The sequence below is a fragment of the Bolinopsis microptera genome, chromosome 6, assembly GCF_026151205.1.
Source record: "Bolinopsis microptera isolate Bmic1 chromosome 6, MBARI_Bmic_1.0, whole genome shotgun sequence".
Classification (NCBI taxonomy): Eukaryota; Metazoa; Ctenophora; class Tentaculata; order Lobata; family Bolinopsidae; genus Bolinopsis; species Bolinopsis microptera.
The window spans coordinates 4758473-4786158 of record NC_087077.1 but is presented as its reverse complement, the minus strand read 5'-3'; the positions used below and the strand labels follow the sequence as shown (position 1 = coordinate 4786158).

Here is a 27686-nt window from a genome sequence, read left to right as displayed (position 1 = left end):
AGCATGCAGATACGGCGGAGTGACAGGCCGAGCGCCGCCCAGTTAATATAATTCCATTTTGAATTTGAAAAGCGTGTATATTTCTATGTAACCATATGTTTATTGTTTATGCAACCTGACACGAATCTGTGCAAAATAGAAATACTAACTCAAAATAATAATAATCTGCTATCAATTAGTCCCTAGCGGGATGCGTACATGGTGAAATTAACAATGTACTTAGACAGTTCAGCGCCGCCGCCAACAATAGTTTAATTCAGATTATCGCGCAAAATAACTTTGCGCAGGCACAAACGTGGGCGATAACTGGGGGCGAGGGCACGTACGCACGCACGGTCGCAAGCTACCATATACAAAAAACCTCACTCGCTAACCCTTGTCCTTGACTGTTTTGTGCCTCCGGCACTTTGAGTCATGGATCGGGAAAAAATCATAATTCTTAGGCCTCAAGGCCAGGGGGCAGGGGGGTCTAGAAAGTTTTTAATTCGATTTTGAAAATCTTGGACATGAAATAATCGTCAAACAACGAGGTCCAAGATTTTCAAAATCGAGTAAAAACCTTTTTATCTTAAAATTCTGATACACCAGAATCTTCTAAATGGTTCATAGACCATATCCTACAAGTTTCAAGGTGATTGCTCACAAAATGTTGGAGAAGATAGATTTTTATACTCGATTTTCAGGGCGAGCGCAATACAATTACATATTATAAGCGCTGACCTTTGACCGGCAATAATTTCGGCTAGGAACAATATTTTTTCATGGGATCAAAAGCAGCTGATAAATATCACTCACCTCTATCAGAAACAACTATAAAATCAATTTGAAGAGAAATTTCATAATGACCCCCTGCCCTGTAAAATATTGGGGGTTCTGTTAAACAGAATTCAAAATATAAATCCAGATCATAATGAGAAGGCTGGTCAACTGCACAGTTCCTACCTGTTCGAAGAAGAGCTTCTTTGACTTCAGAATAAACCTGAATTAGTTTCGTCACCGAACATTGTAATGATTCGAGCTTTTTTAAAATTCTATTGTACTACAACGATTTCTTAACATAAAACGAATGTGTACCAATAAATGTTTGCCACTCGGTAACAAGCTTACGACACGGAAATACAATAAATAATTTAAATGTCCTGCACAGCAGTTTGAAGCTTCTTTAAATTATTTTTATCCTTATTGTATTGCTGTGTAAATTTAATTCTAAATCTAATTCTAATTCTAAATCATTATCATGTAATAATGAATACCTTATCTAATTCAGTGGCGAGTACTTCATCCGAGTACATTGAAAGAGCTTTTTCGTAATTCCACATAGAATTGTAAATACTTCCTAACTCTCGTTCAGCTTTACCAATTCGAGAAAGGGCTCTAAGAGAGTTAAAAGTGAGAATCAGGGTTAACAGTGGTGATTGTCCATGATTCAATTTAATACAAATATTTTCAAAACAATCTCTGGTGAAGAATCATCATTTACCATGCCATGCTGTCAATGCTGCCATGCTGCCAATGCACTTCAAATTACTGGATCAACCCATGTTATTTAATTTGTACCTCATTTTTTCTTTGGCACATGCAAAATATTGATCACCAATTCTAACAGCCTCAAGGCAAACATTTTTGGAAGATATAAAATCTTTTCTTTGTATGTACACAGCTGAAATTTTGTCAGTTTTTAATACAGAACAAATGAACAATACCTATCGAATCAAACTAAATAAAGTAAAATTCGTCAATCGTTTCCGTATTTCTCGAATGAAAGTCAGAAATGGGTGACTTCTTTGTGACAGACAGAACATTGTACATATTTTAGCTCCTTTCCAGCCCTCCAGGCTTTAAGATAAACGCCTTTAATTTTATGTTTAAGCAATTTTGTAAGCATATTCTACCAATCTGTCAAGCGGTGCAGTATGTCTGTTATTTGGCCCAATATTTCGTGAAGTAAGGAACATTAAAACATGACGAACACACAAAAAGTTGCTTTAAATGTTCACCTCCTTTATTGTTGTAGAAAGATATTTGTGTAGGATCCAGTTCTATCGCCTCATTATACAAAGCTAAAGCCTTGTCGTATTGCCCCTTCTGATAGGCTTTGTTGCCCAGCTCTTTCTTCTTGACGGCTGCTTGTTTCTGAATCTCATCAACTTTAACGTTTTTAGACGAGGGAACCGGTTGGGGTGTTACCTGAAATAAGAAACAGTGCTACTTTCCGAACATCCCAAATTACTTTAAATCAAGAAGACACCAGAGACTTGTAGAACAGAGGATAACATTAATTAATTTGTTAATAAGTTGTATTAGTAAATAATTATTAATTACTTTATCAACCATCACAGCCTCATAATCGGTCTCCAATGTTGTGAGAGCTTCGTCATACTTCCATGTTGCATTGTAGATGTCTCCCATTTGTAGACACGCTTTTCCGATTCGAGCCAATGATCTAGAAAAGTGTTGGAATGAAAACGGGCTACAACGAATATTAATAAAATTGGTGACCCATTGAAACAATTAACAGTGAAACTATCATGTAATAGGCGCATTGTATAAAGGACGTTCACATTTGCATTGCAACGGGAGTAATCACCAAAGCTACGCATTGCAAATTTAGGAATTTTACTAAATTCCAGGTGAACCTTCACATAAAATAGTGATTATAAATAAACGAAGGCTAACATAATTATTAAATATCAAACTTTATACCTAGCCTTGTCAGCACTGCTTCCACCATACCTTTGACCAATTGTAAGCGCATCAGAACAAACATTTTTAGCCAACAAGAATTCCTTCTTATGAATATAAACGGCTGAAATAGGTAAGTGAGCATATATTAATAAGTACTTTTAATGGAAATATTTGATCATAAATCAGTATTAATATGAAAGAAAACCAACAGCAAAGAAAAACGCTAACATTAACGATATTTGTGAATATTATGAACTATACCTCCTTTATTATTATAAAATGACATCTGTGTAGGATCCATGGTTATAGCTTCATCGTAAAGCGTTAATGCCTCATCTAACCTTTGTTCTTTAAAAGCTATGTTACCCAGATTCTTTTTCTCTGCAGCTGCTAACTTCCAATCCTCTTCGGTATTGTCATGATCGGTATGAGTTAACGTATTTGACATACCTAAAATAAATAATAATATTTAAACTTTTGTTATAATTAGCATATCAATATAAGAGGATTTGCAGACATTTTATAAAATTGCAGAATCATAGAAAAACAATATTTGTGAATATTATGAACTATACCTCCTTTATTATTATAAAATGACATCTGTGTAGGATCCATTGCTATAGCTTCATCATAAAGCGTTAATGCCTCATCTAAACTTAGTTCTTTAAAAGCTATGTTACCCAGATTCTTTTTCTCTGCAGCTGCTAACTTACTATCTTGTTCGGTAATGTCATGATCGGTATGAGTTAACGAATTTGACATACCTAAAATGATCACAATATAACAATCATCTAATCATGTTATAAAGTTTCAGTATTCTGAATGTCATAAAATGTTTCGGCAGCCAGATACAAATATGCAAAACAACGCCCGACCCAGTGGGATTTTAAGTTTAAAGCATTTTAGAAGACATTAATTTGTAGATTGCAAATGCATCAATGAACCTAACCGTATCCGAGAAAGTTGCTATTGAGAATTAAACTACGGATGCAGCATATTAAATATTCAGAGTTTTTCAAAGAAATACAATTTTTGAATCAAGATTAAAAATCAAGTTATAAAAGTTAAAATAACGTCAGCATAAAAAGTTACAATCTCACTCTTCAAAAGTGCTGAAGGGTTTAAAAAAAGAAACATTGTTCTTTTAAGGCCACAGGGGGGGGTCCGAGGTCAATTTTGAGATTTTGAGATATGTTGTAGAGCTCGATCTAAATTTTCAAATGCTTTTGTCCTTACCGAAAACAAAGTTTCCTATTTGAAGATATCGCGCGTTGAATTTTGAGGTTTACCTGTAATTCTATTGTAAATGAAAACTTTAAATGCAATTGTGTTCAAAATCTATCTTCTTTTTTAGTTTATGACTTAGAACCTTGTAACTTGGCAACAATGTTCTTAAAGGTATTTTGAGTTTTTGTTATGTAACGATTTATGATATCTTGCTCCAAAGCTGAGATATGAGGTTAACCATGAGTGAGAATTACAAAATTTACAAAATTTAAAATGGTTAACCTCATAAAAAGAGTTAGGAGCAAAATTACAACAATCGTTACATAACAAACTTTTAAATTTATGTCAGGAACATAAGTTCCAAATTTGAGGTGAAATGGATAAAAGCTCTAGAAGAAGATAGGTTTTTGAGGTGGTAAATAAATTGTTCAGGAGAGTCAAAAGACCATGATTCTGAGAAAATATGTTAACCTCAAATTTCCAACAAATAAAGGACATATAATAGTTCTGTTCACATTGGATGGCCAATTGATACCCATTGATAAGTTTAACTTGTGATGAGAGCAACAAAATGTTAAGAACTGGTTATTTGTGAGGTTAACTGATTAAAAAGGCAATAGTTAACCTCTATTTTACGACAAACTAGTCGCTCTGGGGGGCTAAGGGTGGTGTGCAAGCGTCAGATAGTATGTGGTCTGCCAACTGGCAAAAAACTTTTTTTCGACCTCGGACCCCCCCCTGTGGCCTTAAAAGCATACAGTGCACTATAGTAATTCAGTGATTTACCAACTCAAGACCTATAATTATTTGACATCAAACAATTATTTGATAATATAAACAGTACAGACATTCAGCATTCTATACAAATTCTGTACAACACTTTAAACCAAAGATTTTTACTTCAACTGTTATAATGTAGTCGACATCATTTAAAAACCGTTTCTCTCTTGAAAGGTTAAAGAATTAAAAATATGACATGTGTTAAAATGTATTCACTATCAGCAGAAGATAAGAAACTGTCACATTATCCAATAAACAATAACGAGAGATCGCAAAAATTACCTTCTATCTTCGACAGAGCTGTAAGCGTAATAAATGGCTGGTGTAAATAAAACGGGACTACGTTTACAACTTTTGGCAAAAGTGTAAAAGTTCCTGACTGCTACACCGATCGTTTTCAGAGTGTTGCAAGCATTTCTCAACAACGTTTCTAATCACATCTTCACAGTCATCATCAATGAAGTCAGTCAAAATTAGCGTACGTTTTGATAAGCCACATTGGAATTTAACACTATTACCAGTGATGTTAGGATTGTAATCTTCAAAGAACTGCGGCAGATTAGGAAAGGCTAGCATCTCCAAAACAAACACACCAAACATCCAAATGTCAGATTTTCTTCCACCAGGTGACCCTGAAATTTGTAAGATAAAAATCAAAAAAGTATTAGTACCAGGGTTATTTTTTATCGAAAATGGTCACGGAATAATGTGATTATTAAATATTTTCAAGATAAAATAGCATTTGAAAATAACAATTGGTTCTGGAAGCTAATTTAGGATGGAATCTTTCGATCCAGATGTATTTAGACGGATGTTAAAGAAAGCCTCAATAACTAACCTTGACCAGTTACAAGATACCCACAATACTCAGGAGACTTCCAAAGAGAATTACCAAAACCAGGATCTGAAGTGAACTTACTCGACAGCTGTGCACACTTCTTACTTGATATCCCAAAATCTATAAGTTTGTACACCCCACTTTCAGAAACAGTTACGTTGCTGGTTCTTATGTCTCTGTGAATAACAACATCATTTCTGCTATCATCATGAAGATAACGTATTGCTTTAGCTATGTGTAACATTGCTATGCGAATGTCTGATCGAGCCATATATTTACTGTTGTACTTTTCAAAGAGTGATTTTCCACCGTCCTCCATAATGCAATAATAAGAGGATTTGTACAGTATGGGTTTACCATAATATTTGATAATGTTCTCATGGGATAACTGCCTGGTATGTGATGCCTCCCTGTACCATGCGGGCTTTTCATCCTTTCTCTTATTAGTTAGATTCTGCTTTATCACTACTGAAATCACTGAGTTCGTTTGTGTAGTTGTATCATATCTCCATGTTTTGGCAAAGCCACCTTTTCCCAGCAATGTTAAGGTTTGTGGAGTTTCAAACACCTCCCACGTTCTGCAGTTCTCGAAGACATCACACCCGATAGTCACCTCAACATCAGAGGAACCTGGAACCTCTACAGTTCTTGTTATGTGACCTCTTTCATCGAGCAGTTCTAGCCAATCATGCAATGTAATCTCACGAAACAAAATCTGAAAAATTTAATTATAAGCCGTTAAGTAAGGAGTAAACCAATCGTTGTGATTCATGATTTGATTAAGTTAATAGTTGAATCAGTCTCTAAACAAAAATACGAATCAGCTTTTATGTATTCAAAAACCTAAAAACCTAAATTAGAAACTGACCATCATCTCCCAGACTTACACCACATGTTTTATTAGTGAGATACTCAGAAACTGAGATAAGGTGGTCACACTGGCTTGGAGGCTCCTTCTTTTTGAGATCAGGAAGACTACAAAATATTTGTAAAGGAGAGTTTTCATCTGATGATGTGTCCAAGTGTTTTTGTATCGATTTATTGTGTCTGCATTCAACTGCCAATATTCCACGTAACTTCTTATCACTTGTTAAACTTTTATGGAATGATTGCAAAATCGATAACGCTTCATGTCTTTCTTCGATCATTTCACAGGTTTCTCCAAATGAATCTTTGTTCAAGTAGGATTGTCCTAAATGATGCATATCCACTGCAACAATCGTAGTTGTATCAGACATATTATCAGTAAATGGTTCATCAACTAACAGAGGTACAAATTTACCAGACTGCATCCTATATAAGTACAGTTTGTCGGAACATTCAATGCCAAAACACTGGAAAGTCTGAATGACTCCTTCCCTAACATTGCCACATTTGTGCAATTCTTCCAAAGGGACTTCCTTCACTTTGTACAGAAACAGATTACAAATCTTCATAACATCATAGAGTCATAGGATACCACATTATCGCTAAAGTGCAGTTTATCTGTCAATCATCCTGAGCAGTTATTGGTTTTCATGCAAAACTGTCTAAAATTCTTAATTAGATTGCAAAGAGAAAAATATGTATGTATTATATTATTACATCATATTAAATGATTATTCCATACATTTAAGTAAATTTAATCAAATAGATTTGACCAGTGGTCATATCCATCAATTAGAGATATATTCGTGTGGTGTAGCTAGGTTCCAGTTCATTCCATTATTGAAATGATACCAAATCAATTTGTGATTTGGACTTCAAAATACAGAGGAAAATTCAAACTACATGTTACATGCAAAATTAAAAACAGCAGTGATATTATCACAAAATTAGAGAAAAATAAAGCATTGCTACGCACACAATTTTAAAAGATAAAAAATCAAAATAAATCACTGTTTAAATTCAGTATCAATTAGGTATAAAAGTAAAATGGAAAAGTAACCATGTCTGCACAAATAATTTAATCTATTCAGGGAACTTCTGTGATTCTCTTACAAACGTAAAATTAACGAAGATATTTTGGAACACAAAATTCAGTTTATTTCGAGCTGCAGTGCTGGAATTATCACAAAAAAATATATAATGAGTTTGCAGTTTATTATTTAATGAAAATTTGGAAATTATTGTTTAAGTTCCTGCACATCTGAATACTGTTCTAAATATCTGAATTTCCAATTTCAAAATTACTGCATGAATAGTATTGAATAACTAACCCCTGCTAAGAAAAAACAACAAAATCATAAATATGGCTCAATAACTGTAGCGTATCCTTTTTTCCACTTTTAGCATTTTTACAATATAGACATATTCACAGTGTGGTTATTTATTTTTTCAATCAAGAAATGGTAAATTGTACAGATCATAAGTTAACACAATAACCGTCTGTGTGACGTGTGCTTAGTTCATACCATAGAACTTGAAACTTGACCTTAATCTAAATAAAAACGGAGAGCATGTAAAAATCAAGTTTTTGTAGGATTACATGGCAACTCCTGGCACAATTTATAAAGTTGTTCACAGTTAGCTCGAGAGCTCACATCAAATGCTAAACAACTCTTGAGAACATTCATGAACTTTGATTGGATGTCAGTGTCACCATCACCAATCTTGTCCAAGCATTCCTGAATTGGTTTTTCCATGGTGAACACCTTTTTTGTTAGACTTTCCATGAAGCTCTTCCCATATGATCTGAACTCATTAAAGTAAGACGGTCTATTCGGAAAGGCAAATAACTCAAGTAGAAATACCCCAAACATCCAAATGTCAGTTCCTCTTCCAGGTTCAGGGAAAGTGACATCTTGGCTCCCTGAAATGATGAATATCAACGGAATCGACTGTGAAATTGAAAAAGGGAATGAGTTCAGTAAAATAATTTCCAAATCGCTAACATAAGCTCTCATTTATTATTTAGGTAGATTAATTAATTGTATATCGCGATGATTTACATATTAATAAGTTTAATCTTAAGTTTAGAATAAACAGCTAGTATAAAAATGTAATTATGTATGGTTGGTTTGTACTTATAATGACTTATGGTCGAAATAGATATGATACCATAATACCTTGGCTGTTGAGAGCTGCACACGATAATGCACAAACCGAAGATGAGGGCAAGATCGGCATGAAACTAAGCCAAGCGTATCATGTGTCATAATTTACGACAGTTTCTACATGAAAAAAATGTGTCTGTGCTGATAATAGGACCGCAACACTCACAGGAAATTATCAGCACTCAGCATTCATGACTTTTCGGTATATATGATGCATTTTCAAAACTCGGCAAGCCTCGTGAAAGAGAGGACATATTGTGATAAATGTATAATATAGTGAAAATTGTAACCTCAAAAGAGTCACTTAATAACATACCTGCTGTAGCACCGTTATTATCCGTTATCATATTTTTCCAACAGAATTCAGGGGATTTCCACAAATGATGACCCAAGTGCGCATCTGAGTCAATTTTACTACACTCCTCTATTTTCTTTTCACTGGATATCCCAAAATCTATCAATTTGTACACACCACTATCATTACGAGTGACATTGCCAGTGCGAATATCTCTGTGAATCACAAACGTCTCTCTAGTATCTGTGTGAAGATATTTGATGGCATCTGACACTTGGAGGGAAGCTTTACATATATCATTCAGGTCCATACGTCTACCTGAACCAGATTCTCTACAATAAATATCCTCCAATGAAAGCCCACCATATTCCATGAAACAATAAAACTGGTCTCCATACAGAACAGGTTTGCCAAAATATCTTATGATATTTGGGTGACACAGTTGCTGTGTATGATGACCCTCTCTGAACCATGATGGTTTTGAGAGTTTTTTTCTGGCATCATTTTCCGTTTCAGTCCTTTTGATAACCAGAGACTGCTCTTGATTTGAAGGAGTGTACTTAAAGGCAATTCCAAAGGCTCCTTTTCCAATTTTTTTCAAATCTCCATCCAAAAGTATGTTGTTGTTGCAAAAATGTCCACTATGGTACCGCTCCATGAAAAGAAATACATTTGAGTGAATTTGTATGTTAATAGGGGGAGACTGATTGGTTAAGGAAACAGTGATAAACTCATCTTCTTTTAGAACATCAGCCCATTCAGGCTTATAGTTGTGCTGTTTTATTTTGCTGTTCAGAACCTGAAATAGGATGATATCATTTTAATTCCAAATCAGGTAGTATAAGTAAACCAATTAATTATGATACACCATCCTGAAATTAAATGTAGACTGCATTAAAGTTAATTTACTGAAGTTCAAAACCATTGGCAAAACCATAAATTAGAAGAAGGTTCAGAATTAAATCTACATTTTTACAACCATAATTACAATAGTATACCTTGCATGTTTTTAATGTCAAAGAATTGCATATGTTGATAAGACTATCTATATTCTTTTCTTGAGTGTCATCATTTGGCTGCACCGTTTCAAGTCTTTTCCCTATAGTAAGTACATCATCACAGTCTGAATGTGCAGTTTCAGAAGTAAATCCGGACAAGTTCCGTTCTATGTACTTGTTTTCAAGACAACTTGTCACCATATGACCTAATTCTTGACAAGTTCCACGTCTGCAACTAATTTTTGATGCAAACAATGCAAACAACTGTAGAGCTTCCTGTTTTTCTTCAAGAAGTAGTGGTACAGAAGTTCCGAACTTTACAACATTATTTGCAGAAAAACTATCTTGATTCAAGACAGACTGTCCAATCAAAAAAAGATCGAAAATGATCACATTGGATCCTAGCTTGATATCATTGTAGCTTTTCAGAGATGAAAACTTGATGAAATCTGTATCTCCCAAAGACCTAAGGAAACCACTGTGATACAGTATGTATATCTTGAGCCTTTCATTATCTTTAAGGTCTGAGAAGTAAGATATGATTTTTGAACGAATGTTATCAGATTTTAGATCTTCAAGGTCTACTCTTTTGATCTCATATGATAGAAGATTGCAGATTGTAACACTTTGTGCCATTGAGCCTTTTTATCAGTGAAACCACATTGAACTGCCTTGTGAATTTCTCACCTTAAACCAGCTAATAAATATAATAGGGTTTAACAGCCAAATTTTAAAATACAGGTTAAATATTTGTATTTTATAATAAACTAGAAAACCTGTGGTCACAAGGAGGAAGCTAATAGTATTTTTGTTAGTAATTTTAAATCGCGTCAAAAAATATACTACACAACAGAAGATTTGATTTGAAATAAATTTTCGTGCACATACAGAATGAATGGTTAATAATTTAATATATATGTAGACCAAGGTCTGTGCACGGGATGCTTCCTGGAAGAATCCAGTTCTTTTAGCGGGGCACCCTACCTAAAGTCAAATTGAGATATAATAATCATATTCCTAGAGAAATAATCAGAAATCGAATACCAATCAAATAATATGATATATAGGAGTAGTAACCATATTTACTATGCAAAATGCCCCAACCACATAGTGTAAATTTATATAGAATTCAAATTCCATATCATCATTAAACCTCAATAGTCAATATAATAGCCCAAGCAAAATTAAGTAACTTCTTATATACCTTACTGTCATACTACAAATTAATTAAACATTTGAAATCTGTTAACCAGAGAATAAATTAAATAAAAAGATACAGCCAATAAAAATATTTCTTGCACTAAACACAACGTTATATCAACAAAACCAATAAAAATGCCGTTCTAACAATATTTACACGTGCATGTGCGTGTAAAAACCCTCGTTATACCATGGTTACTATGCAACCTTTCGCTTTTCACCTAATTTGCACGTGGGCGCGGGCGGTCGTACAGTGTACATTGTACAAGGAAATTCTCTGAATTATAAGTAAGATCATTTAATGCATAGAAATCACTGCCCCTCCCAACCCTTCAATAGATGTGTGCTAAAAATTAAATGTGTGCTAAAAATTAAATGTGCTAAAAATTAAATTTCTTGTTTCATTGAAAGATTTCTTGTTTCATTGAACTTACATAATTCGTATCGGAATTGTTCAAAAATATCAAGGAGTAGAGATATGGCTCAAACTTTTAATACTAGCGATTGTGGAGCGAGCCATATCTGATAAATCAAAAATTCATAAATTAAACTAAATTGCTAGGTACAAAGACCTAGCAAAAATGTAATTATTCATGATTTCAACTACTATATGATAAGGCATACTTATGCAATGCAGGAGAGCAATTACCACAATGAAATGGATATATACAGCCTCGTGGTGGAGGAGACAATGAATCCCTTTATTGGCCAATGCCCAAAGTGGTCTTTTCAACTTTGGCTCTTTCCGTCAGCCGTCGTAATGTGACAGACATAATATATATAAAAAAAATTTAAAACACTTGGTTCACTATTGTTATAATTATATATATTAACTATTAACTATTAACTATTAACTATTAACTATATTTTTATATATATATTTTTATGAATATGTTTATGAACATGATAGCCTAAGGTCCCCAGGTAACTGTATTTTAGTTATGTTTATACAAGCTTCCATTCACGGGATAACCAGTTACCAGGCAATGCCTGCTTATAATACTTCTCCAAGCTCACACAGGTGTCAGCAAGGAGGAAAATATTTATGCATTTCTGTACGAAGAGCCCATTCTTGACTTGTGAAACAAGCGCGCCCGCAGTGGCGCGAAAGCACATGGTTAGGTGAACCCTATACTAAGAGTATGAAAGTAATTTGGTTCTATATATTTTCAGACGCTGATTACGAATTACCAACCCCATGACGCGACGTAGGGTAAAAATGCTTCCCTGAGAGTTATGGAAAAAAATTGTTTTGACACGTGACAGGCTTGTAAAACTAAAACACGAATTTGATTGTTTAGGGCTAATTTGTTTCACCGCAAAGCACAAAGGGTTAGGGTTGGGATAAGGTTTTATGTTCACATAGCCATGTGTCTACGCGTACTGCGTGACGCGCTTGTTTCACAAGTAGAATAGACCTCCTGTGCCGCCTTCAGCGATCGCGCGCTACTGCAAGCGAAAGGGTTATAGTTAGAGCAAGGGTTTGTAGCGCGATGCACTACTGGGTCGCGCCGCGCATCAAATAATTCTTCTCTTCGGTAGATCGGCGAAATGCACCACTGTGCCTCACCGAGCTGCGAAGGATTGACATCGTGAATCAAAGCAAGGGTTAATGCAATGTAAAACTATTTTTCGGCTACATAACTATTAAAAAAGTCACGTAATATTTTTTGTGTTTGGGTAAATGAATTAGTAAAAACCGCGCAAAGAAAAACAACGATTCTACAAACTTAAATTTTTTTGCAAACGCAATCAGTGTTAGAATAACTTACTATTTATATTGTAGGTTTACAACCTACCAGGACGCGCGCCGACCCAGGAAACCTTACTGGTAGGGGCCTAACTTTGGAAGTAAAAGAGATAGAAACGTCGGGTTTTCAACAAAATGTTCGCCTTGTAAAAATAACGTTTCCCCCCAGGGGGAAACTTAAAAACAACGTAGATTTTTAATCATCGCGAAAAGTCATATTTTAGGCCTTATAAAACTGCGCAGCTATAACTTTGCAGATTGTTGTTCTCTGATTGGCTGAATCGTATCACGTGGTACGCGGTACAATTGCATCTTTGGAATGTTTGAAGCGTGCAAATGCAATGAACTTACGAGCGCGCGCGGAGCTCAACAAGCTTTGAAAAGGCGATCACCCTGTAGTAATATCGCTAGCCAGTAAGGTTTCCTGGGTTTATGAGATAGCCGAGAAGCTGCAAAGAGGGGGGGGAGGGGGGGGTTGATGGCGAGTTATGCTTTGTCAAAGTGGATGCTTTTAAAAATGAAACCGAAAGTCTTTAAACTGCTCGTTGTATTGGTTTTATGTATATCGAGTCGCATGACTTGTGACGAAATACCCAATTAGAGTTAGTACAAGCCAAACACAAGGATATCTCGTGTCACAGATCATATGCACCTGTTGCAGCCAGTCGCAGACCTTGGTCGCTATAATTGAGTGACATTAAGTGACCGGTGAGCCACACTTCTTGACAAATTTTTTTAGAATAACGACCCAATCATAAGGTAAAAAGTGTAAGCTGTATTTTAAGGGCTAATCTCAGTCCATCTAAGTCGTAAGTTTGGAGGAATAATACGGCTAATTTTGCGATTCTAATTTAAAGTCTTGAACCAAAATACCCTGCTACGCGTCAACTGATGATTTACAAATGTTACTAGTCTTAATTTCCTCGATGCATGTAGCGCTTGCCCGAGGCAAGTGCTAGCTACGAAGTAGCGCGCGCCGGGCTATTCCATTAACAATAGACAAGATTGATGATAGTTATGCAGAATAAAAACAAATCATTAGTTCCAACATACAGCATACAGTTACATGAGTCAAACAATAAAAAATAAACGTCTAAGTTGATATAACGAGATAACACATTTGATCCTTTATCTATAATGTATAAATAAAATTCAATAGAAGTGCAAAACACAAAAGTAAGTTAAGCCGAAATTATGTTTAGATAAAACGAATAATAATTATATTAATTTGTAATGCTTTTGAACACGAAGGGAAACACATAACGCGACGTAAGGCTTGAAATCTTCGTAAAATTACATCATTAGAGCCTCAAATTATTTGTTATATTAATATGGTAGTACTAGTGTTGAAAGTATTAAAATTAAATATATATTAATTTAGCTACTTTGATATATCACAATTTTTGACTCAAAACATTACAGATTGTTTTAATTTCAAACTCAGTTAAACACTAAACAGTCACATATTTGGTACATGTACAGTACATATTGCAAAACACAAGCTTGCAGTTTCCACACATTTATATTTATCTAAATGGTTTTTATAGTTCATCTAGTCGCTCATACATTCGGATCCCGATGGCACTGTCGCGGCACTGTCGCGGCACTATGGTGGCACTATGCAATGGTGGCACTATATAATATGGTGGCACTCTGGCGGCACAGTGCTAATCTTATTCTTAGCTCATCACCCGAAGTCTTTGCACATTGTCAGATGCTCTTCTGGGACTGGGATTTCTAGATCCCCTACAAGGGCTAGGAGTTCTGCTTCTACCATGAGTTGGCGCTCCGGTTGTCAGTCTTGTTCCAGCGGGTGGTTTGGGACTCCGAGGTGCTGGTACTGGACTTCTAGGCATACGCAACCCATTGTCAGCTGTAGAGTGAGTGGTGTAAGCGAGGGAGACTCCAGTAACGTCAGGGTCAATAGACTGTCTGCACAGCAACCTGTCTATCCAGTATCCTCTTATCTTCTTGCTCATGATGACGTACATCACGAATATGAATATACCCTGGTTGTAAACAATTTGGATTAAAAAGTTGTTGGATTGTCGTTTAAAATACTTATGGATAATTGAAAAAAGAACAATTTGATCATCAGTGACAAACTGTGGTCAGTGATATTGTTGAAAATTAATAATAACATAAAAATGTTTTTACCTGAGGGGCGTTGAGGAGAATAAAAGCCCATCTCATGACAGTATTGATTTGACCGTAGTTTGAGTTATTCATCAGCAGAAAGAAACCAACAATCCAACCAAGACCCAGCAGGGTTGACACAGCAAATGAAGAAAGTAGTTGTCTCTGAAGGAAGTTTGATATGTGTGATTTAAATAAAGTTTGTAATTGATAACCATTCTTCTAGACATTTAACATATCCTGTGGCAATTTGTCAGGGTGAATTTTATGATAAGATGATACTAATCTGGGACAGGAGAGAGCCGGAATAGTTATGGAAGGAGAGAGTCAGGCTATTTGCAGACTATTTACAAATTATTTACAGACTATTTAAAGACTATTTACAGACTATTTACAGACTATTTACAGACTATTTACAGACTATTTACAAATTATTTACAGACTATTTACAGACTATTTACAGACTATTTACAGTATTTTATCACACTTTACATACCCGTCTCAATGTGACAGTAGAATCGCCCTTTGACTTGGCTTTAGCGGCACTAGCTGTCATAATAACCTTTGCAATAGAGAAGAACATAGCCCAAATAGTGAGCACCCCCAGAACAACTGGGCCGTAGAATGATGCTAACCCGTACGGGTACCTTACAAAACACCTGCAATAGTTTTACAAGTGATTTTATCAGTTCAGTTACACCTAATTTAGTGCAGTGAACTATTTACCGCGGGGAAAGGAAATATCCTCGGTAAATAGGGGCACGATAAATCGAGGCGTTTTATTTAAATGTAACAAAACTATCAAGTACAAGAGATGCAATATGTTTAAGACTGAGAGACTCAGATAGGATTAAATTTTGCTTACGTTTTAGGATCAGCATACTGTGAGACATTACCCCAAGCTAGTCCAATGAGCGGGAATATTATCGGAACACCCCATCCGCCCAAACAGTACTTCAACAAAGCGTTATCAATAGCAGTCCCAAACACCCTGACTAGTGCCTTATACATAGTCACCGCCTCTACAACCATCCAGCCTAGTTGACACAGCCAAAAGTAGTTCAGAAGGAATGCTATCTGTGGGGGTTGTTAGTCAGCAGATCTTGCTCTAACTTGCAGTAGCGCACGACCGCCGAAGAATACCAGTTCTGTGGCTTGGTTGATTAGTCAGGCAGCTTTACTAATATGTTACCATGATCAGAATGCATTTTTAGGTTGGATCATTATGTCGACAATCCGCACATACCTGATATCTACCTTATTGGATATTATTTAAACGGACGTTCATAGAGGTCCTAGCGTTAGGTGAACTCACAATTAAGCAAGGAGTGGTCGCTTCAGGTTCCGTGGAAACAAAGGTGTCCATTAAAAAGAAGCAGGAAATGGACAATATAAGGGAAGTTGTGAGCATCATGTTCACTTTCGAGTGCTCTCTTCTTTGTTGTTGCCTGAACATTTATAATGTGAACAAATAACAACCATAAACATTTATCGATCTTAAACAATGCAACACCCATGTAGATTCTGAGGTGAACATTTATTATTTATAAATATTTATTAATTATTTTATTTATAATTATAGCTACACTCGTATTATAGTACTACTCTAATAGTAGTATTTTAATAACTACTATTAATAACAATAGTTTATGTATAATATAGTATATACTGGCATTGTAGTAGTACTACAGTAGTTATTGTTATACTATAATATCGCAAGCTCTCACTTGATAGGAAGGGTAGCCAGCAGAGTAAGTACCAAACAGACTAAACTGCCACTTAGTAAAATCAGCGTCGCAGATTCCTCAGCTTCGTTTGATTCGCTCGAAAATGACTGGAATATATAATTTTAGATAAAAAGATAATTGTTGCGTAAATTAATATTCTTCTTCGACTCTTCTGGCTCGTGAGATTGCTCTCTTAGAATTCATTATAAGACCATTGGTTTAGTTACAGCTTACCATGAGAACCGCAAAACTAGTGAGATGATCACACAAACAGGTCACATCATAAACTCCTTTCTCTTCATTGTAAACCGTCCTTGTCTCGCACCCTTGTTCACTCCAATCATTTACTAAAATACGACTATTTTATGGATTGAAACTGTTTTGATAAAACAATATCTGCCGGGTGGTGTAGTGGTGTAGCACTAGTTGTAACACGATCGCCTTCCATAACTTGTAGGAATCAGTAATATACAAAAATGGTGTTGCAAATCATTTTGCTCACGTGTAACGTTGTAGAATTTACAAGCCAGGTGATGGTGAACAACATTTTTTCGTTTCGTTCTGGTATGTACTTTCGAAACAAAGTCCTGGGATTGTTAAGAAGTTGAACTATAGTTGTGTTGATAAACTTTGGGGTTTTAACATCCTAGTACAAGCTTAATTGGTAACTCTTGAAGAAATCCGACCATCATCTGATCATCTGTGGTAGGATTTTTTTCTGATCCTTTAACTAAAATTAGTCTTGCATCAATTAATGACTATTAATAAGGATACGCAACTAAAATCTGCTTACCGTGACTGCGAAGTTCATACTTATATTTTGCTCTAGTTGCGAGTTTGACAATTTCAAAGTCTTTGTGTCTATTATGTTGATATCCGTAATGATAGTAGCCACAAACGCGACCTCCTGAGATATTATCATATCATTCACACACAGTTACTCATATCATGTTCAAAATAAAGAGATCTCTATTCACACAGTTACTTGATTCAGCCTAATTCTGACATATAGTTGATTATTAAAAAATTCAATGAGATGTTGCCAGATCACACTTATTCAAATTTTAGCTATTAAAAGTACCTGTTTCGCTTCATGAATATTATCTGTGAGATCTTTAAAGACTGCTTCCTCCTCTTTCTCTGAAGAGCCAGAACTGCTCATCTGCCATGTCAGATTGGACGGAAAAAGTTTGTCTGACTGATGAAACACCGCTGTGGCAACCAGATCTTCTGGCGTTTCCAATTCAGCCTTGAGGAGGACAGACGTTAAATCGAGCAAGCTGCATATGACAGCACAAATTATTTGAAAGGCGATATGAATGGCAATGGAAATGGGTCGGATAAAACTCATTTTACTTTTAAGGGCGTGCCGGAACAATATAAGTAATACTATAATGCTTTTGGGCACACAGCCAGGTCCATTGCACCTCTGTTCTCCAGTTGTCCCAGTTGTCGATTATTCACTAGTGTATTACCGATTGAAGGGTGTTTCCTAGTGGCGAATACTATCCCTACATCCCCACATAACCTCTTAATATCCGGATTAAGTTCATTCCCTGAGTTCTCAATAGACCTTTGTACTGCTTTCGGTTCGATTTTTTCAAGTTTGTCACCGTTGTGTCCACATCTGGCAAGATCATCCTTTAGTTCGCCCAGGTCCCAGAACCCAGCTTGTACTGGATCTGATTTTCTGAGTCCAATTGCTCAAGGTAAGGTCTAAAAAGTTAACAGATGACACAATTCGTTGGTCTGCGAACCTGATTCCATATGGTTCAGCCAGTTTGTTCAACAATTCAACAAACATTGTAAATTGTCTCACTGTCCCCATACACTCCAAATATGTCGTCGATGAATCTCTTCCAAAAGTCTATCAGGTTCCAATTCGTTATCATTTTGCTAACCTTTTTGAAGAGCAACCAAATTACCAATGCATAGTAACTTTTGCCACTTGTCTGGAGATACAGTTTCCAGTAGGGATAATTCCCTCCTTGTTTAAGTAATACTATAGCTGTTGCTACATAATGCTGTTGTTAATCGTTTTGTAACATGATTGATGCTTACCGAAAAGTATACGTTATCACTATCAGTATCAGCTGACTGGACCTTCTTATCACCCGCTAAAGTTAGCACATTCTTTTCCTTTTCCTTTTTGGCAACACCAAAACCTGCAAAACCACAAAGTCCAATTGAAATCCGGAAAAATCGACATGTTATAACTGATCATCAACAGCTGGCAATATTATAATCGGGTTCAGAGAACATTTGAAATCACATAAGACGCGTGATGCGCTTCTACTAAATCGCTCGCCCAAATTTTAAGAAAATTCTTGTGAAAAGGCCCTTTGGGTGTGAAATTGATCTGAATCGGTGTATTTTTGGACGCTGATTCCGAATCACCCCACATGACGTAGGGTAAAAATGCTTCCAAGGAGAGTTATGGGCAAAAAAACCGTTTTGGTCACGTGACAGGCTAGTAAACCATGAATTCGATTGTTTAGAGCTCGGGTTAGGGTTAGGGTTGTGGTAAGGGTTATGGTTAGCTTCGGGGTTATGGTTAGGGTTAGGGTTGGGATTAGGGTTTATTTAAAACCGTTTTGTACGGCTGCAAAACCATAAAAACCAAAGTCACGTGAAATTTTTGGGCGAGCGAATTAGTAAAAGCCCGCGTGATGCCCATATATGGTGAGTTTGATATTGCCTTAAAAGTATATAATTATCAACTTATTGATGTGGCCGTAAATCGTCTCAATAATATCAAGAATTCCATTAAATACAAACCAATTGACTCCTTCATGATGACTGTAGTCGGATCAGATCCTCTCACAAGATTGCTCGCTATTGCTACAGAAACATCTCTCAATTTCGAGCTGACTTCTGTTCCACGAATCTGCCCACTCCCCGCATTTCTCTGGATATTATCAATAGAATTGATCATATTATCTAAGAAGAGCTCCGATCTTGTCGTATTCTGATCTCCTTGTGAAAAAAGTGACTCCATGATTTCAGATGCTTTCATCACTTCATTATAGCTTAGTTCGTTGCCTGATTGCTCCGAAGCTTCTTTGAGTAATTCTGATAGGGTGTCTGGATCTGATTCCGACATTGAGCTGTTTTCTGTTTTCTGAAATGTAAATATTGCTTAAGTGTTAACATGTTAGTATTTAATAATTTCTCGAGAATCATAGTTTAACCAGCACGAAAAATTACAAATTCTGGTATTGGTGCAAAATTAGACTCCTTATTAATCATGAAATCGCACATGCGCTAATTTAAACAAATACCTTAGAAAGGTCGTCCAGTTTGTTTGTTGCTGAGGTGGTACAGTCTGTATAATCAGTCTTGCTGAAAATTCCATCCTCCGAACAAAATTTGCGGGCCATGAACTTGTCCTAAATAATACAAAAATACAAGCTAGATTAATGAAAGACACGTCAAAAGTTAGCTCGGGATTTTTTATAAGACTTATACCTTCGGTAACTTTGATTTAAATTTATTTATTTCAAATACCGCAATGATATATTTATATGTTAGAATTTGAATTTGACTCACATTGAAATCATGGAAGCAAGGAAGTTCCCCCATTTCTCCTAGTATAACATTTCCCCAGGTGTAGTCTCCGTACACTTTATCATGCTCATTTTTTAGTAAGCACACTAAACGTGAAAAATTGAAAGAAATTGGAAAATCAGTTTTTTATTTTACGATATTCGTCTTTGTTTATGCAAATTTTGTTTCAATATCAATTGTGCGTACGTTAAATCAGGACATTTAAATAAATGTGGTGACATGTTTAAGTGCAATTACCACATTCTGTTCTTTTAAAGAGAGCGCCAGTTCCTTCAGGACATTTTGTGCAGCTTGTCGCCTTTTCTGAACTGATCGTGTTTACCGGACACCGTTCACATGTTGTCATATCAGAGGTTTTGTAGGTCCCTGCGCCACAATCTAAAAAGGTGGAATGGGTCAATAACTACACCCAACTAGTTCCCACACAATTAATTATATCGTGCTTCTGTTAATGTGATGATTTATTTGAGAGAAGCCTTGTGAGCTTGTGGCTGGCTCGGTTTAAGCAGAATTTAAACATCTTTCAATCTGGATCGATGTTTTACTCACTGTCACATTTCGTTGGAAAATCAGGAAAAGTTCCTGCAGGACATTTTGAACATTTAGTCGCTCCGGGCTCCGGGCTGATCGTATTTATTGGACACGGCTCACATTCCGTCATATTAAATGTTTTAAACGTTCCAGCACTGCATGCTAAAAATAAGAATTCATAAACGACGGTCAAAGAACACGAATGAAAAATAATGGAAACTAATGAAAACAAATGTAAACTAATGAAAACTAATGAAAACTAATGTAAACTAATGTAAACTAATGTAAACTAATGTAAACTAATGTAAACTAATGTAAACTAATGTAAACTAATGTAAACTAATGAAAACTAATAAAAATGAATGAAAAATAATCAGAATTAATAAACATAATGAAAATGTATATTGTTTTACAGCTGGATTTAACCAATTCACTGACCTTTGCAGCTCGTTCTTTGCTCGTTGGCAGCAGTTCCTTCTGAACAGATTGTGCAGCTAGCGGAACCTTCTGTACTAAAAGCGTAAGCTGGACAAGGTGAACAATTTGTCATGCCGGACGTTTTGTAGGTCCCAGCCCTGCAAGCTGAAAACAAGAATACATTTGGCCTTGGGTGATCAAACGATTGGAGGCCATTGAAAAGTGTAAAGTATTTGGTCCCATCTACACATTATTTATTTATGAAAACATATTGCAAGTGTTATAAATTAGTTAGTGCATTTACTATGGTTGCAAGTGTTATAAATTCATGTTTGTTGAGATTGCTGCCCCTCTTCCTTGATTTCAGGGCAGTTGCGGACAATCATGTTAACTCTAAGATTGATGCTAAGCTCTTTAAGACAACTCTACACATCATCTGCAATCTGCAGATGGCGCGAGCACACCCTAATTATTCTTTTTTATTATTACAGTGTAAAGTTTGGACTCGGGATTTGTGTGTGAAATTTCGCTGGCTGTCTAGTGACGCTAATTCATAACGCCGCTCTTTATTTTCTATAGCGGTATCCCAGCGGTGTTTATAAGTTTAGGTATAACACTTTTATAGAATTATCGTGCAAGTTGCAGCTTTCTCTTGATACAAACACTCAACCACAAGCTTTAATGTATCACTGACCGATACATTCTGTTCCCTCTGCATCTGCATGCACCGTTCCTTCGTCACACTTTACGCATTGCAGTGAGTTCTCGTCTGCATCTTCGGAGACACTGCAAACTGAAATTATTCCATCATTGTGATATCAGTATGCTGGTTAGGTTGTGGCATGGAAACTTGTATATATTTTGTAACTGTCGGTTTGTGATATTTCGAACGTCACATCCTGTGGACTTAATGACTGGCACTTTTAAATAGTACCACACTAAAATAACTATAATTAAAACTGTCCAAACCTCTCCTATAAAATAATGAAGCTTTTGTATCGCTCTTTTCGCTGATAAGCTTAATGTAAGTCCCTGCTATTTCCCCCCATTCTTCGTCATCTAGACAGGCAAGTGACGCTCGTGAAACGTTACCAACAATTTCTCCATTTCTTAGAACATAAAGTTGGGCGGAGTCTTTGCCGAATCTCCATATTGATGGGGTTGCGGAGGGGGATGATGCGATGTTAAAGGTCCCCTCAAAGAGGCACCCTTCTCTTTCCATGAAGCTAGCACTTCCTCCCATTCTAAAGTGCAACAGAGAATCCGACGTGCTCAATGTCCATTTCCAATCAATGCTCAACCAATCCGAAGCAACTTTATATCTAAAGTTCATATCTAGAGTAAGATCAGAGACAAAACTACCATTAGCTTTAACTTCGTAGTCGTGTTTGTTGATGTTGTCCTTGATAATGGAGATCCAATCATAACTACCTCTCGAGGACATGGGCGATAACCACTGATCGGACAAACCTGGGATAAATATGAATAATATTGTATTTGTAGTAACAAAATTTGGTTTGGAATTGGATCACCATATCAACACGACAAATTGTAGCAAAAAATGCAAAATATTTCCAAACAATCAAACATACTTACATTCCCAAGCTCCACTCAAAAGAAAGACGATAATCAGTTGATATCTTGTGGAAACCAACATGGCCGTCACAGATCGCGAGAGTAAACACCTTTCAACATAAGCTATACCAACCGCTGAATTGTTCCTCTATTTATCTTTTCGCTAAAAGGGAACAAAAAAGCTCTGTACAAATAAATGAGTAAGTTAATTCTTCAGACAGATTATCAGATATAATTATAACTACCGATCAATTACATACTTTTTACATACTTTTTCGTAAGAGGAAAGTTGAAATAATCTTAATTAAGGACCTCTTAAGGGGGCATACACCAAAACAGTGGTTTGTGCCGTCCAGACCAAATGACCTCATAGGCAGTTCAGTGACCTTCTAGCGCACCGTTTCCACACCAAAAAAAATTATTTTGAGAATACCCATTTTTGTAATCGAGCATTTCCTGGTTAAGAGAGCAATTTTCGGAAAAAATTATTTTGTGGTTGAGACGCTATAAGTTAATCATTTCTTGCGGTATCGGATTGAAATTTTGCTCGCCGTTTATTCACATCTATGTCAAGGTGTGTGTAAAATCTTGATATCGTATCTAAAAAGGCTGGTGTGTTATGAATTTTTAAAGTCAAAAAGCTAAAATTGTCCTTTTCAGGCTTATTTCAACAAAAAGTCAGTCAGGGAAGATCGGATTATTTGATGCTTGACATCAAATTGTTCTCTGAATTCTGGCGCAGTTTTTGATGCCCTCAAAAATGTTTTTACTCATTCACCTTCTGATCTATTGGACCTCAAAGCCAAACAACAAATTTAGGCACATTTTTCGTTTTTAATGTTTACTGATTTTTCTAAAATTTTGATAGGAATGTGCTAGTGACGTTTTGAAGGGTGCAAAATAAACGCAACTAGCACATTTATATATGAGTTATGAACAGCAAAACACCCTAAAATGCTTCCCTTTGAAGTTATGGGAGAAAATGTGATTTTTTATCTGCAAAGCCAAAAAATCACATTTTCTCCCATAACTTCAAAGGGAAGCATTTTAGGGTGTTTTGTTGTTCATAACTCATATATAAATGTGCTAGTTGCGGTTATTTTGCACCCTTCAAAAATTCACTAGCACATTCCTATCAAAATTTTAGAAAAATCAGTAAATATTAAAAACGAAAAATGTGCCTAAATTTGTTGTTTGGCTTTGAGGTCCAATAGATCAGAAGGTGAATGAGTAAAAACATTTTTGAGGGCATCAAAAACTGCGCCAGAATTCAGAGAACAATTTGATGTCAAGCATCAAATAATCCGATCTTCCCTGACTGACTTTTTGTTAAAATAAGCCTGAAAAGGACAATTTTAGCTTTTTGACTTTAAAAATTCAAAACACACCAGCCTTTTTAGATACGATATAAAGATTTTACACACACCTTGACATAGATGTGAATAAACGGCGAGCAAAATTTCAATCCGATACCGCAAGAAATGATTAACTTATAGCGTCTCAACCACAAAATAATTTTTTCCGAAAATTGCACTCTTAACCAGGAAATGCTCGATTACAAAAATGGGTATTCTCAAAATAATTTTTTTTGGTGTGGAAACGGTGCGCTAGAAGGTCACTGAACTGCCTATGAGGTCATTTGGTCTGGACAAATTTAGGGTATGCCCCCTTAATAGGGGCTTCCTAGAAACAGTGTTTCAAACACTACTTATACATCATGAGTATGCAATGAATTAGTTTAGAAAAAATCATTCCTCAAAGCTTCTTTATGAGGAAGGGGCATTTTTATATTTTTATATTTTGCAAGACTTTCAATATTTCTGCTTGGGTTAAAAGTGTCCTTTCTTGTAAAGAAAAATTTTATCAATTTGCAACTTTCGGTCGACCTTGGCGGTCGCCCTTGTCAACTCGGGAAAGGCTGTATGCATGCTTCTGGCATTTGTATATACATTCTAGGCGACGCCATTTATTGTTATTACATTGTTGTTAAATCAATTATTATCAATAGTTCTATTTCATTCTCCTCGAAATTTCCCGTTTCCACTACAAAGAAATACATCGACAAAAAGTAATTTCAGGGAAGAAGTAATTTCAGGGGACACGCGACACACAATTTGAATTAGACAAACAACTCAAGATGAATTCTTCGTAGAACAATCTACATCGCTATAGTCCTGCTCAAATTATTTTTTATATAGTAGTGTTGAAAGTATTAAACAAAAGGTAATAACCAAACAAACCAATACAAGCTAACATTTCAAGAAACAGAGCAGTTGGACACGGACAATTTACAAAGCAGCCAATCGAACAATGCCAACTTTAAGAGGTAAACTATTTGAAATTACCAGCGTTTGGTAATAAGTTGTAAAGAGTGGAATTCCAAGACAATTCAGACAACAATTCAGTGACAACCTCGAAAATTCAGCACGTTTTTATCATGATGAAATACGCATAGTTTTGTATTGTGCCGCTGGCGCATTTTAGTAAAAGCCTGGGTCATTCACAAAAAAAGATTATATCCCGTGGCAGTATATCTAGATAGCCCGACCCCTGTTCGCGAACAACTGTTTATCATGAGAAGCTATGGGAAGTTATTTCTTTATTTGAATTCAAAGCTAAATATTTGAATTACAAAGGCTTAAATCTAATTGAATCAGATACCAAGTATTGTGGTTATGAACAGTTAATTTTCGTGGTATATGATGTCTATTGTCTACAGATATTTGATATAACAGTCATATGTTATCGAGCAACAGTAGCACAACAGTGCAGTGATAGAATTTTGTGGATATTACTGAATCTGCACTGTGACCGTTGTTCTGCCTTATAGAACCTCGTGCCCCAGAAAGATTATCTCAATCTTTACCAGCTAACCCTAACCTCACTAACCCTAACCCCAACCTCACTCGGTGCAACGTTATGGTGCACGACAATTTCTAATAGGAACAAACTGGGTCAACAATAAAGATCTGGTTGATCAGACTGGACCTGAATCTGATTGACCAGATAACGTACAGTAACAAACGATACCTTAACTAAAATATGAGCAAAATAAACTAGAGAATACAACCATTTTGATGTTCAACTTGCCAAATGCTGATCTGAGTGCGGTTGATTTTGAGTAGTCCGTGTATTGACCCCCTATTTTGAGAATGAAGCCAGACTGGACCACAATATTCTTCTGTACGTGTTCCGGACTGATATTTTATTTGGCTCCTACTCAGAGGATCTATCTGAATTACAGCTACAGGGTGGGCCATAAGTCAGTGTGCAGGCGTTTCCAAAGACTCTCTTTTAGAATATTCGTCCGCACTTTTAAAAAGGCTAGAAATGTGCCCCTCGCCAATAGTAATTTTCTAATTTAGCATGAATCACTGTACCCTAGCAATGGGGAGACCCAGCGGGGGACAGTACAAATAGCAACGCTGCTGTATTTTTCATGGCCCGCTTGTTCAATTGCTAATGCTGGAGTATGAGACGGGAAGATTATCAGTCTGGAATACGGACATTTAAAAAAAGCATTTAAATATATTCTCAATAATTCATTTCCCAGCTGCGATCAACGGAATAACACATTACAATGAACCGGCCTATGATCTTATGATCAAAGTAATATTACTAAAAGCTCGCCAGCGATCATCAGTAGACGTGACGGACAGTTTTTCTTTTATCTAAATTTACCTGTCTTCAGTCTACAAGTACAGCGACGCTCCGGTCTGAAAGGGATTAATAATTGTTTTTATAAGTTGTATAAAGTCACGTTTGAACTAATCTTTAGCTTATATTCACACAAAAAAAATGTAAAATTGTACAGTGTACGTGGTATATGGATTATTGAGCGGCGCCTGCCATTCCGCCATATATTCAATCTATGAACACTGAAGCCGGAGATCCCAGGTAAGGTATGATTGTGAGACCCTGGTTCTTTCGTCAAAAGTGGACAGTACGTATTCTGTCAAATTGCCAGTCAGCGTGGTTGCCAGGCACCATCCATCAAAACTCCTATTGTGTGCCGAATTTCACTCACAAGAGGCGCGACTCTATGTGATCTAAACAAAATTATACTTTTGAAGCTTTGCCACGCGTGCTGTCCTGCTGAATCGATGTATGTTTGCATACTGATTCCGAATCAGTATGCAAATTCACGTGAAACCCACATGAAATAATCATATAGGATCAGTTTCGCGATCAAGGGCAGCCACAGAACTAAAATTAACAGTCTAGACCCATTGTACACATGTTGTATCTATAATATTTATTAACCGTCAATATGAAATGCAGCTTTTGTGTTTCTGATGGCTCTGGCGACTAATCGATCAACTGAGAACTAAGACTAAATTGAGAGCTAAGAAAATCCAGCTTTATGTAAAGATCGCCAATATAGTAGACTGACTATATTCAGACAATAGAAGTAGGCGAGAAGGATGTAAATTATACCACAAAGCCTGCCGGGCGAAATCCGTCTCATACTCCAGCAATTGAACCTGACACATCATTTAGCAAATTCTATTTTCCGCTATAGAAATTGCTGTATAAATTTTAATTTAGACGGATGAGACAGAGCAATTCAAAAATATGTTGAAATTACACACGGTAACAATTATAATTATGCACACTTTTGCTGCAGTTGATCCAGTCATATACTTTCAGCGGAGTCTTGTTTGCGGACTCTAAAGAACCATTGTTAGTGAACGTCTACTACAAATCAGATGTAATTCAGTTGTTTAATACACATTTTTGAATAATTTGGTTAGAAATCATATCAAAATTGAAGTTATTGTTCTCACTTTCGCAATTTAAGATACATTGAGATGTATTTAAACTTCTACACTACTAGTTTCCTGCAACCACATCTTTGAACAATGTCTACAGTTTAATATTTAAAAATCACCGGAATGAAAACAATAAATAGGGTCAGGAAATCC

The 27686-nt window shown here is 36.0% G+C and overlaps 4 protein-coding genes across 5 annotated transcripts in view; all 4 read right to left on the bottom strand.

The window, feature by feature from the left end:
- LOC134816708 (serine/threonine-protein kinase Tao-like) overlaps positions 1–7029 on the bottom strand; it is a 585630-nt gene extending 578601 nt beyond the window's left edge. Inside the window, exons 1-3 of one of the 2 annotated variants that reach the window (XM_063825672.1) lie at positions 6399–7029; positions 5531–6245; positions 4793–5324 (exon numbers count right to left, since the gene is read on the bottom strand). In XM_063825672.1, the coding sequence (XP_063681742.1) occupies positions 5038–5324; positions 5531–6245; positions 6399–6404 (1008 nt within the window). In that variant the 5' untranslated portion in view covers positions 6405–7029 and the 3' untranslated portion in view covers positions 4793–5037. Of the gene's footprint in view, positions 1–4715; positions 5325–5530; positions 6246–6398 lie in introns of those variants that run through there. The other variant, XR_010160433.1, reaches the window with a different exon arrangement.
- LOC134817022 (stress-induced-phosphoprotein 1-like) lies at positions 1337–3522 on the bottom strand. The gene is made up of 7 exons (XM_063826094.1): positions 3261–3522; positions 2947–3135; positions 2704–2806; positions 2323–2443; positions 1998–2187; positions 1595–1660; positions 1337–1374 (listed from the first exon to the last, which is right to left on the bottom strand). Exons 1-7 carry the CDS (start codon positions 3445–3447, stop codon positions 1337–1339), a joined length of 894 nt encoding a protein of 297 aa, XP_063682164.1. The 5' UTR covers positions 3448–3522.
- A 295-nt stretch (positions 7030–7324) lies between the features above and the next one.
- LOC134816783 (probable serine/threonine-protein kinase mkcC) lies at positions 7325–10571 on the bottom strand. Its single transcript, XM_063825778.1, has 3 exons — positions 9859–10571; positions 8882–9659; positions 7325–8321 (listed from the first exon to the last, which is right to left on the bottom strand). The coding sequence occupies exons 1-3, from the start codon at positions 10492–10494 to the stop codon at positions 7978–7980; spliced, it is 1758 nt and encodes a 585-aa protein (XP_063681848.1). The 5' UTR covers positions 10495–10571; the 3' UTR covers positions 7325–7977.
- A 3638-nt stretch (positions 10572–14209) lies between these two features.
- LOC134817020 (latrophilin-like protein LAT-2) lies at positions 14210–22630 on the bottom strand. Its single transcript, XM_063826093.1, has 17 exons — positions 22156–22630; positions 21881–21979; positions 20476–20616; positions 20221–20324; positions 19953–20060; positions 19450–19792; positions 18733–18836; positions 17753–17920; positions 17465–17578; positions 17174–17258; positions 16906–17018; positions 16672–16778; positions 16260–16392; positions 15810–16021; positions 15441–15603; positions 14966–15109; positions 14210–14817 (listed from the first exon to the last, which is right to left on the bottom strand). The coding sequence occupies exons 1-17, from the start codon at positions 22628–22630 to the stop codon at positions 14488–14490; spliced, it is 2943 nt and encodes a 980-aa protein (XP_063682163.1). The 3' UTR covers positions 14210–14487.
- Positions 22631–27686: the final 5056 nt, after the last annotated feature.

Bases quoted from the DNA above. Each gene is read 5' to 3' on its own strand.
- LOC134817022 (XM_063826094.1), bottom strand. From the start codon at position 3,447: ATGTCAAATTCGTTAACTCATACCGATCATGACATTACCGAACAAGAT. The intron at 3,136-3,260 runs GTATAGTTCATA...TATTTATTTTAG, and splicing joins ATTTTATAATAATAAAGGAG to GTATGTCAAATACGTTAACT. The intron at 1,375-1,594 runs GTGATCAATATT...TAACTCTCTTAG, and splicing joins CCTTGAGGCTGTTAGAATTG to AGCCCTTTCTCGAATTGGTA.
- LOC134816783 (XM_063825778.1), bottom strand. From the start codon at position 10,494: ATGGCACAAAGTGTTACAATCTGCAATCTTCTATCATATGAGATCAAA. The intron at 9,660-9,858 runs GTATACTATTGT...ATCCTATTTCAG, and splicing joins TGACATTAAAAACATGCAAG to GTTCTGAACAGCAAAATAAA. The intron at 8,322-8,881 runs GTATGTTATTAA...TCATCATTTCAG, and splicing joins TAATAACGGTGCTACAGCAG to GGAGCCAAGATGTCACTTTC.
- LOC134817020 (XM_063826093.1), bottom strand. From the start codon at position 22,630: ATGTCCTCGAGAGGTAGTTATGATTGGATCTCCATTATCAAGGACAAC. The intron at 17,921-18,732 runs GTAAGCATCAAT...GTCCTCCTCAAG, and splicing joins GTGATAACGTATACTTTTCG to GCTGAATTGGAAACGCCAGA. The intron at 16,393-16,671 runs GTGAGAGCTTGC...ATAAATGTTCAG, and splicing joins CTGGCTACCCTTCCTATCAA to GCAACAACAAAGAAGAGAGC.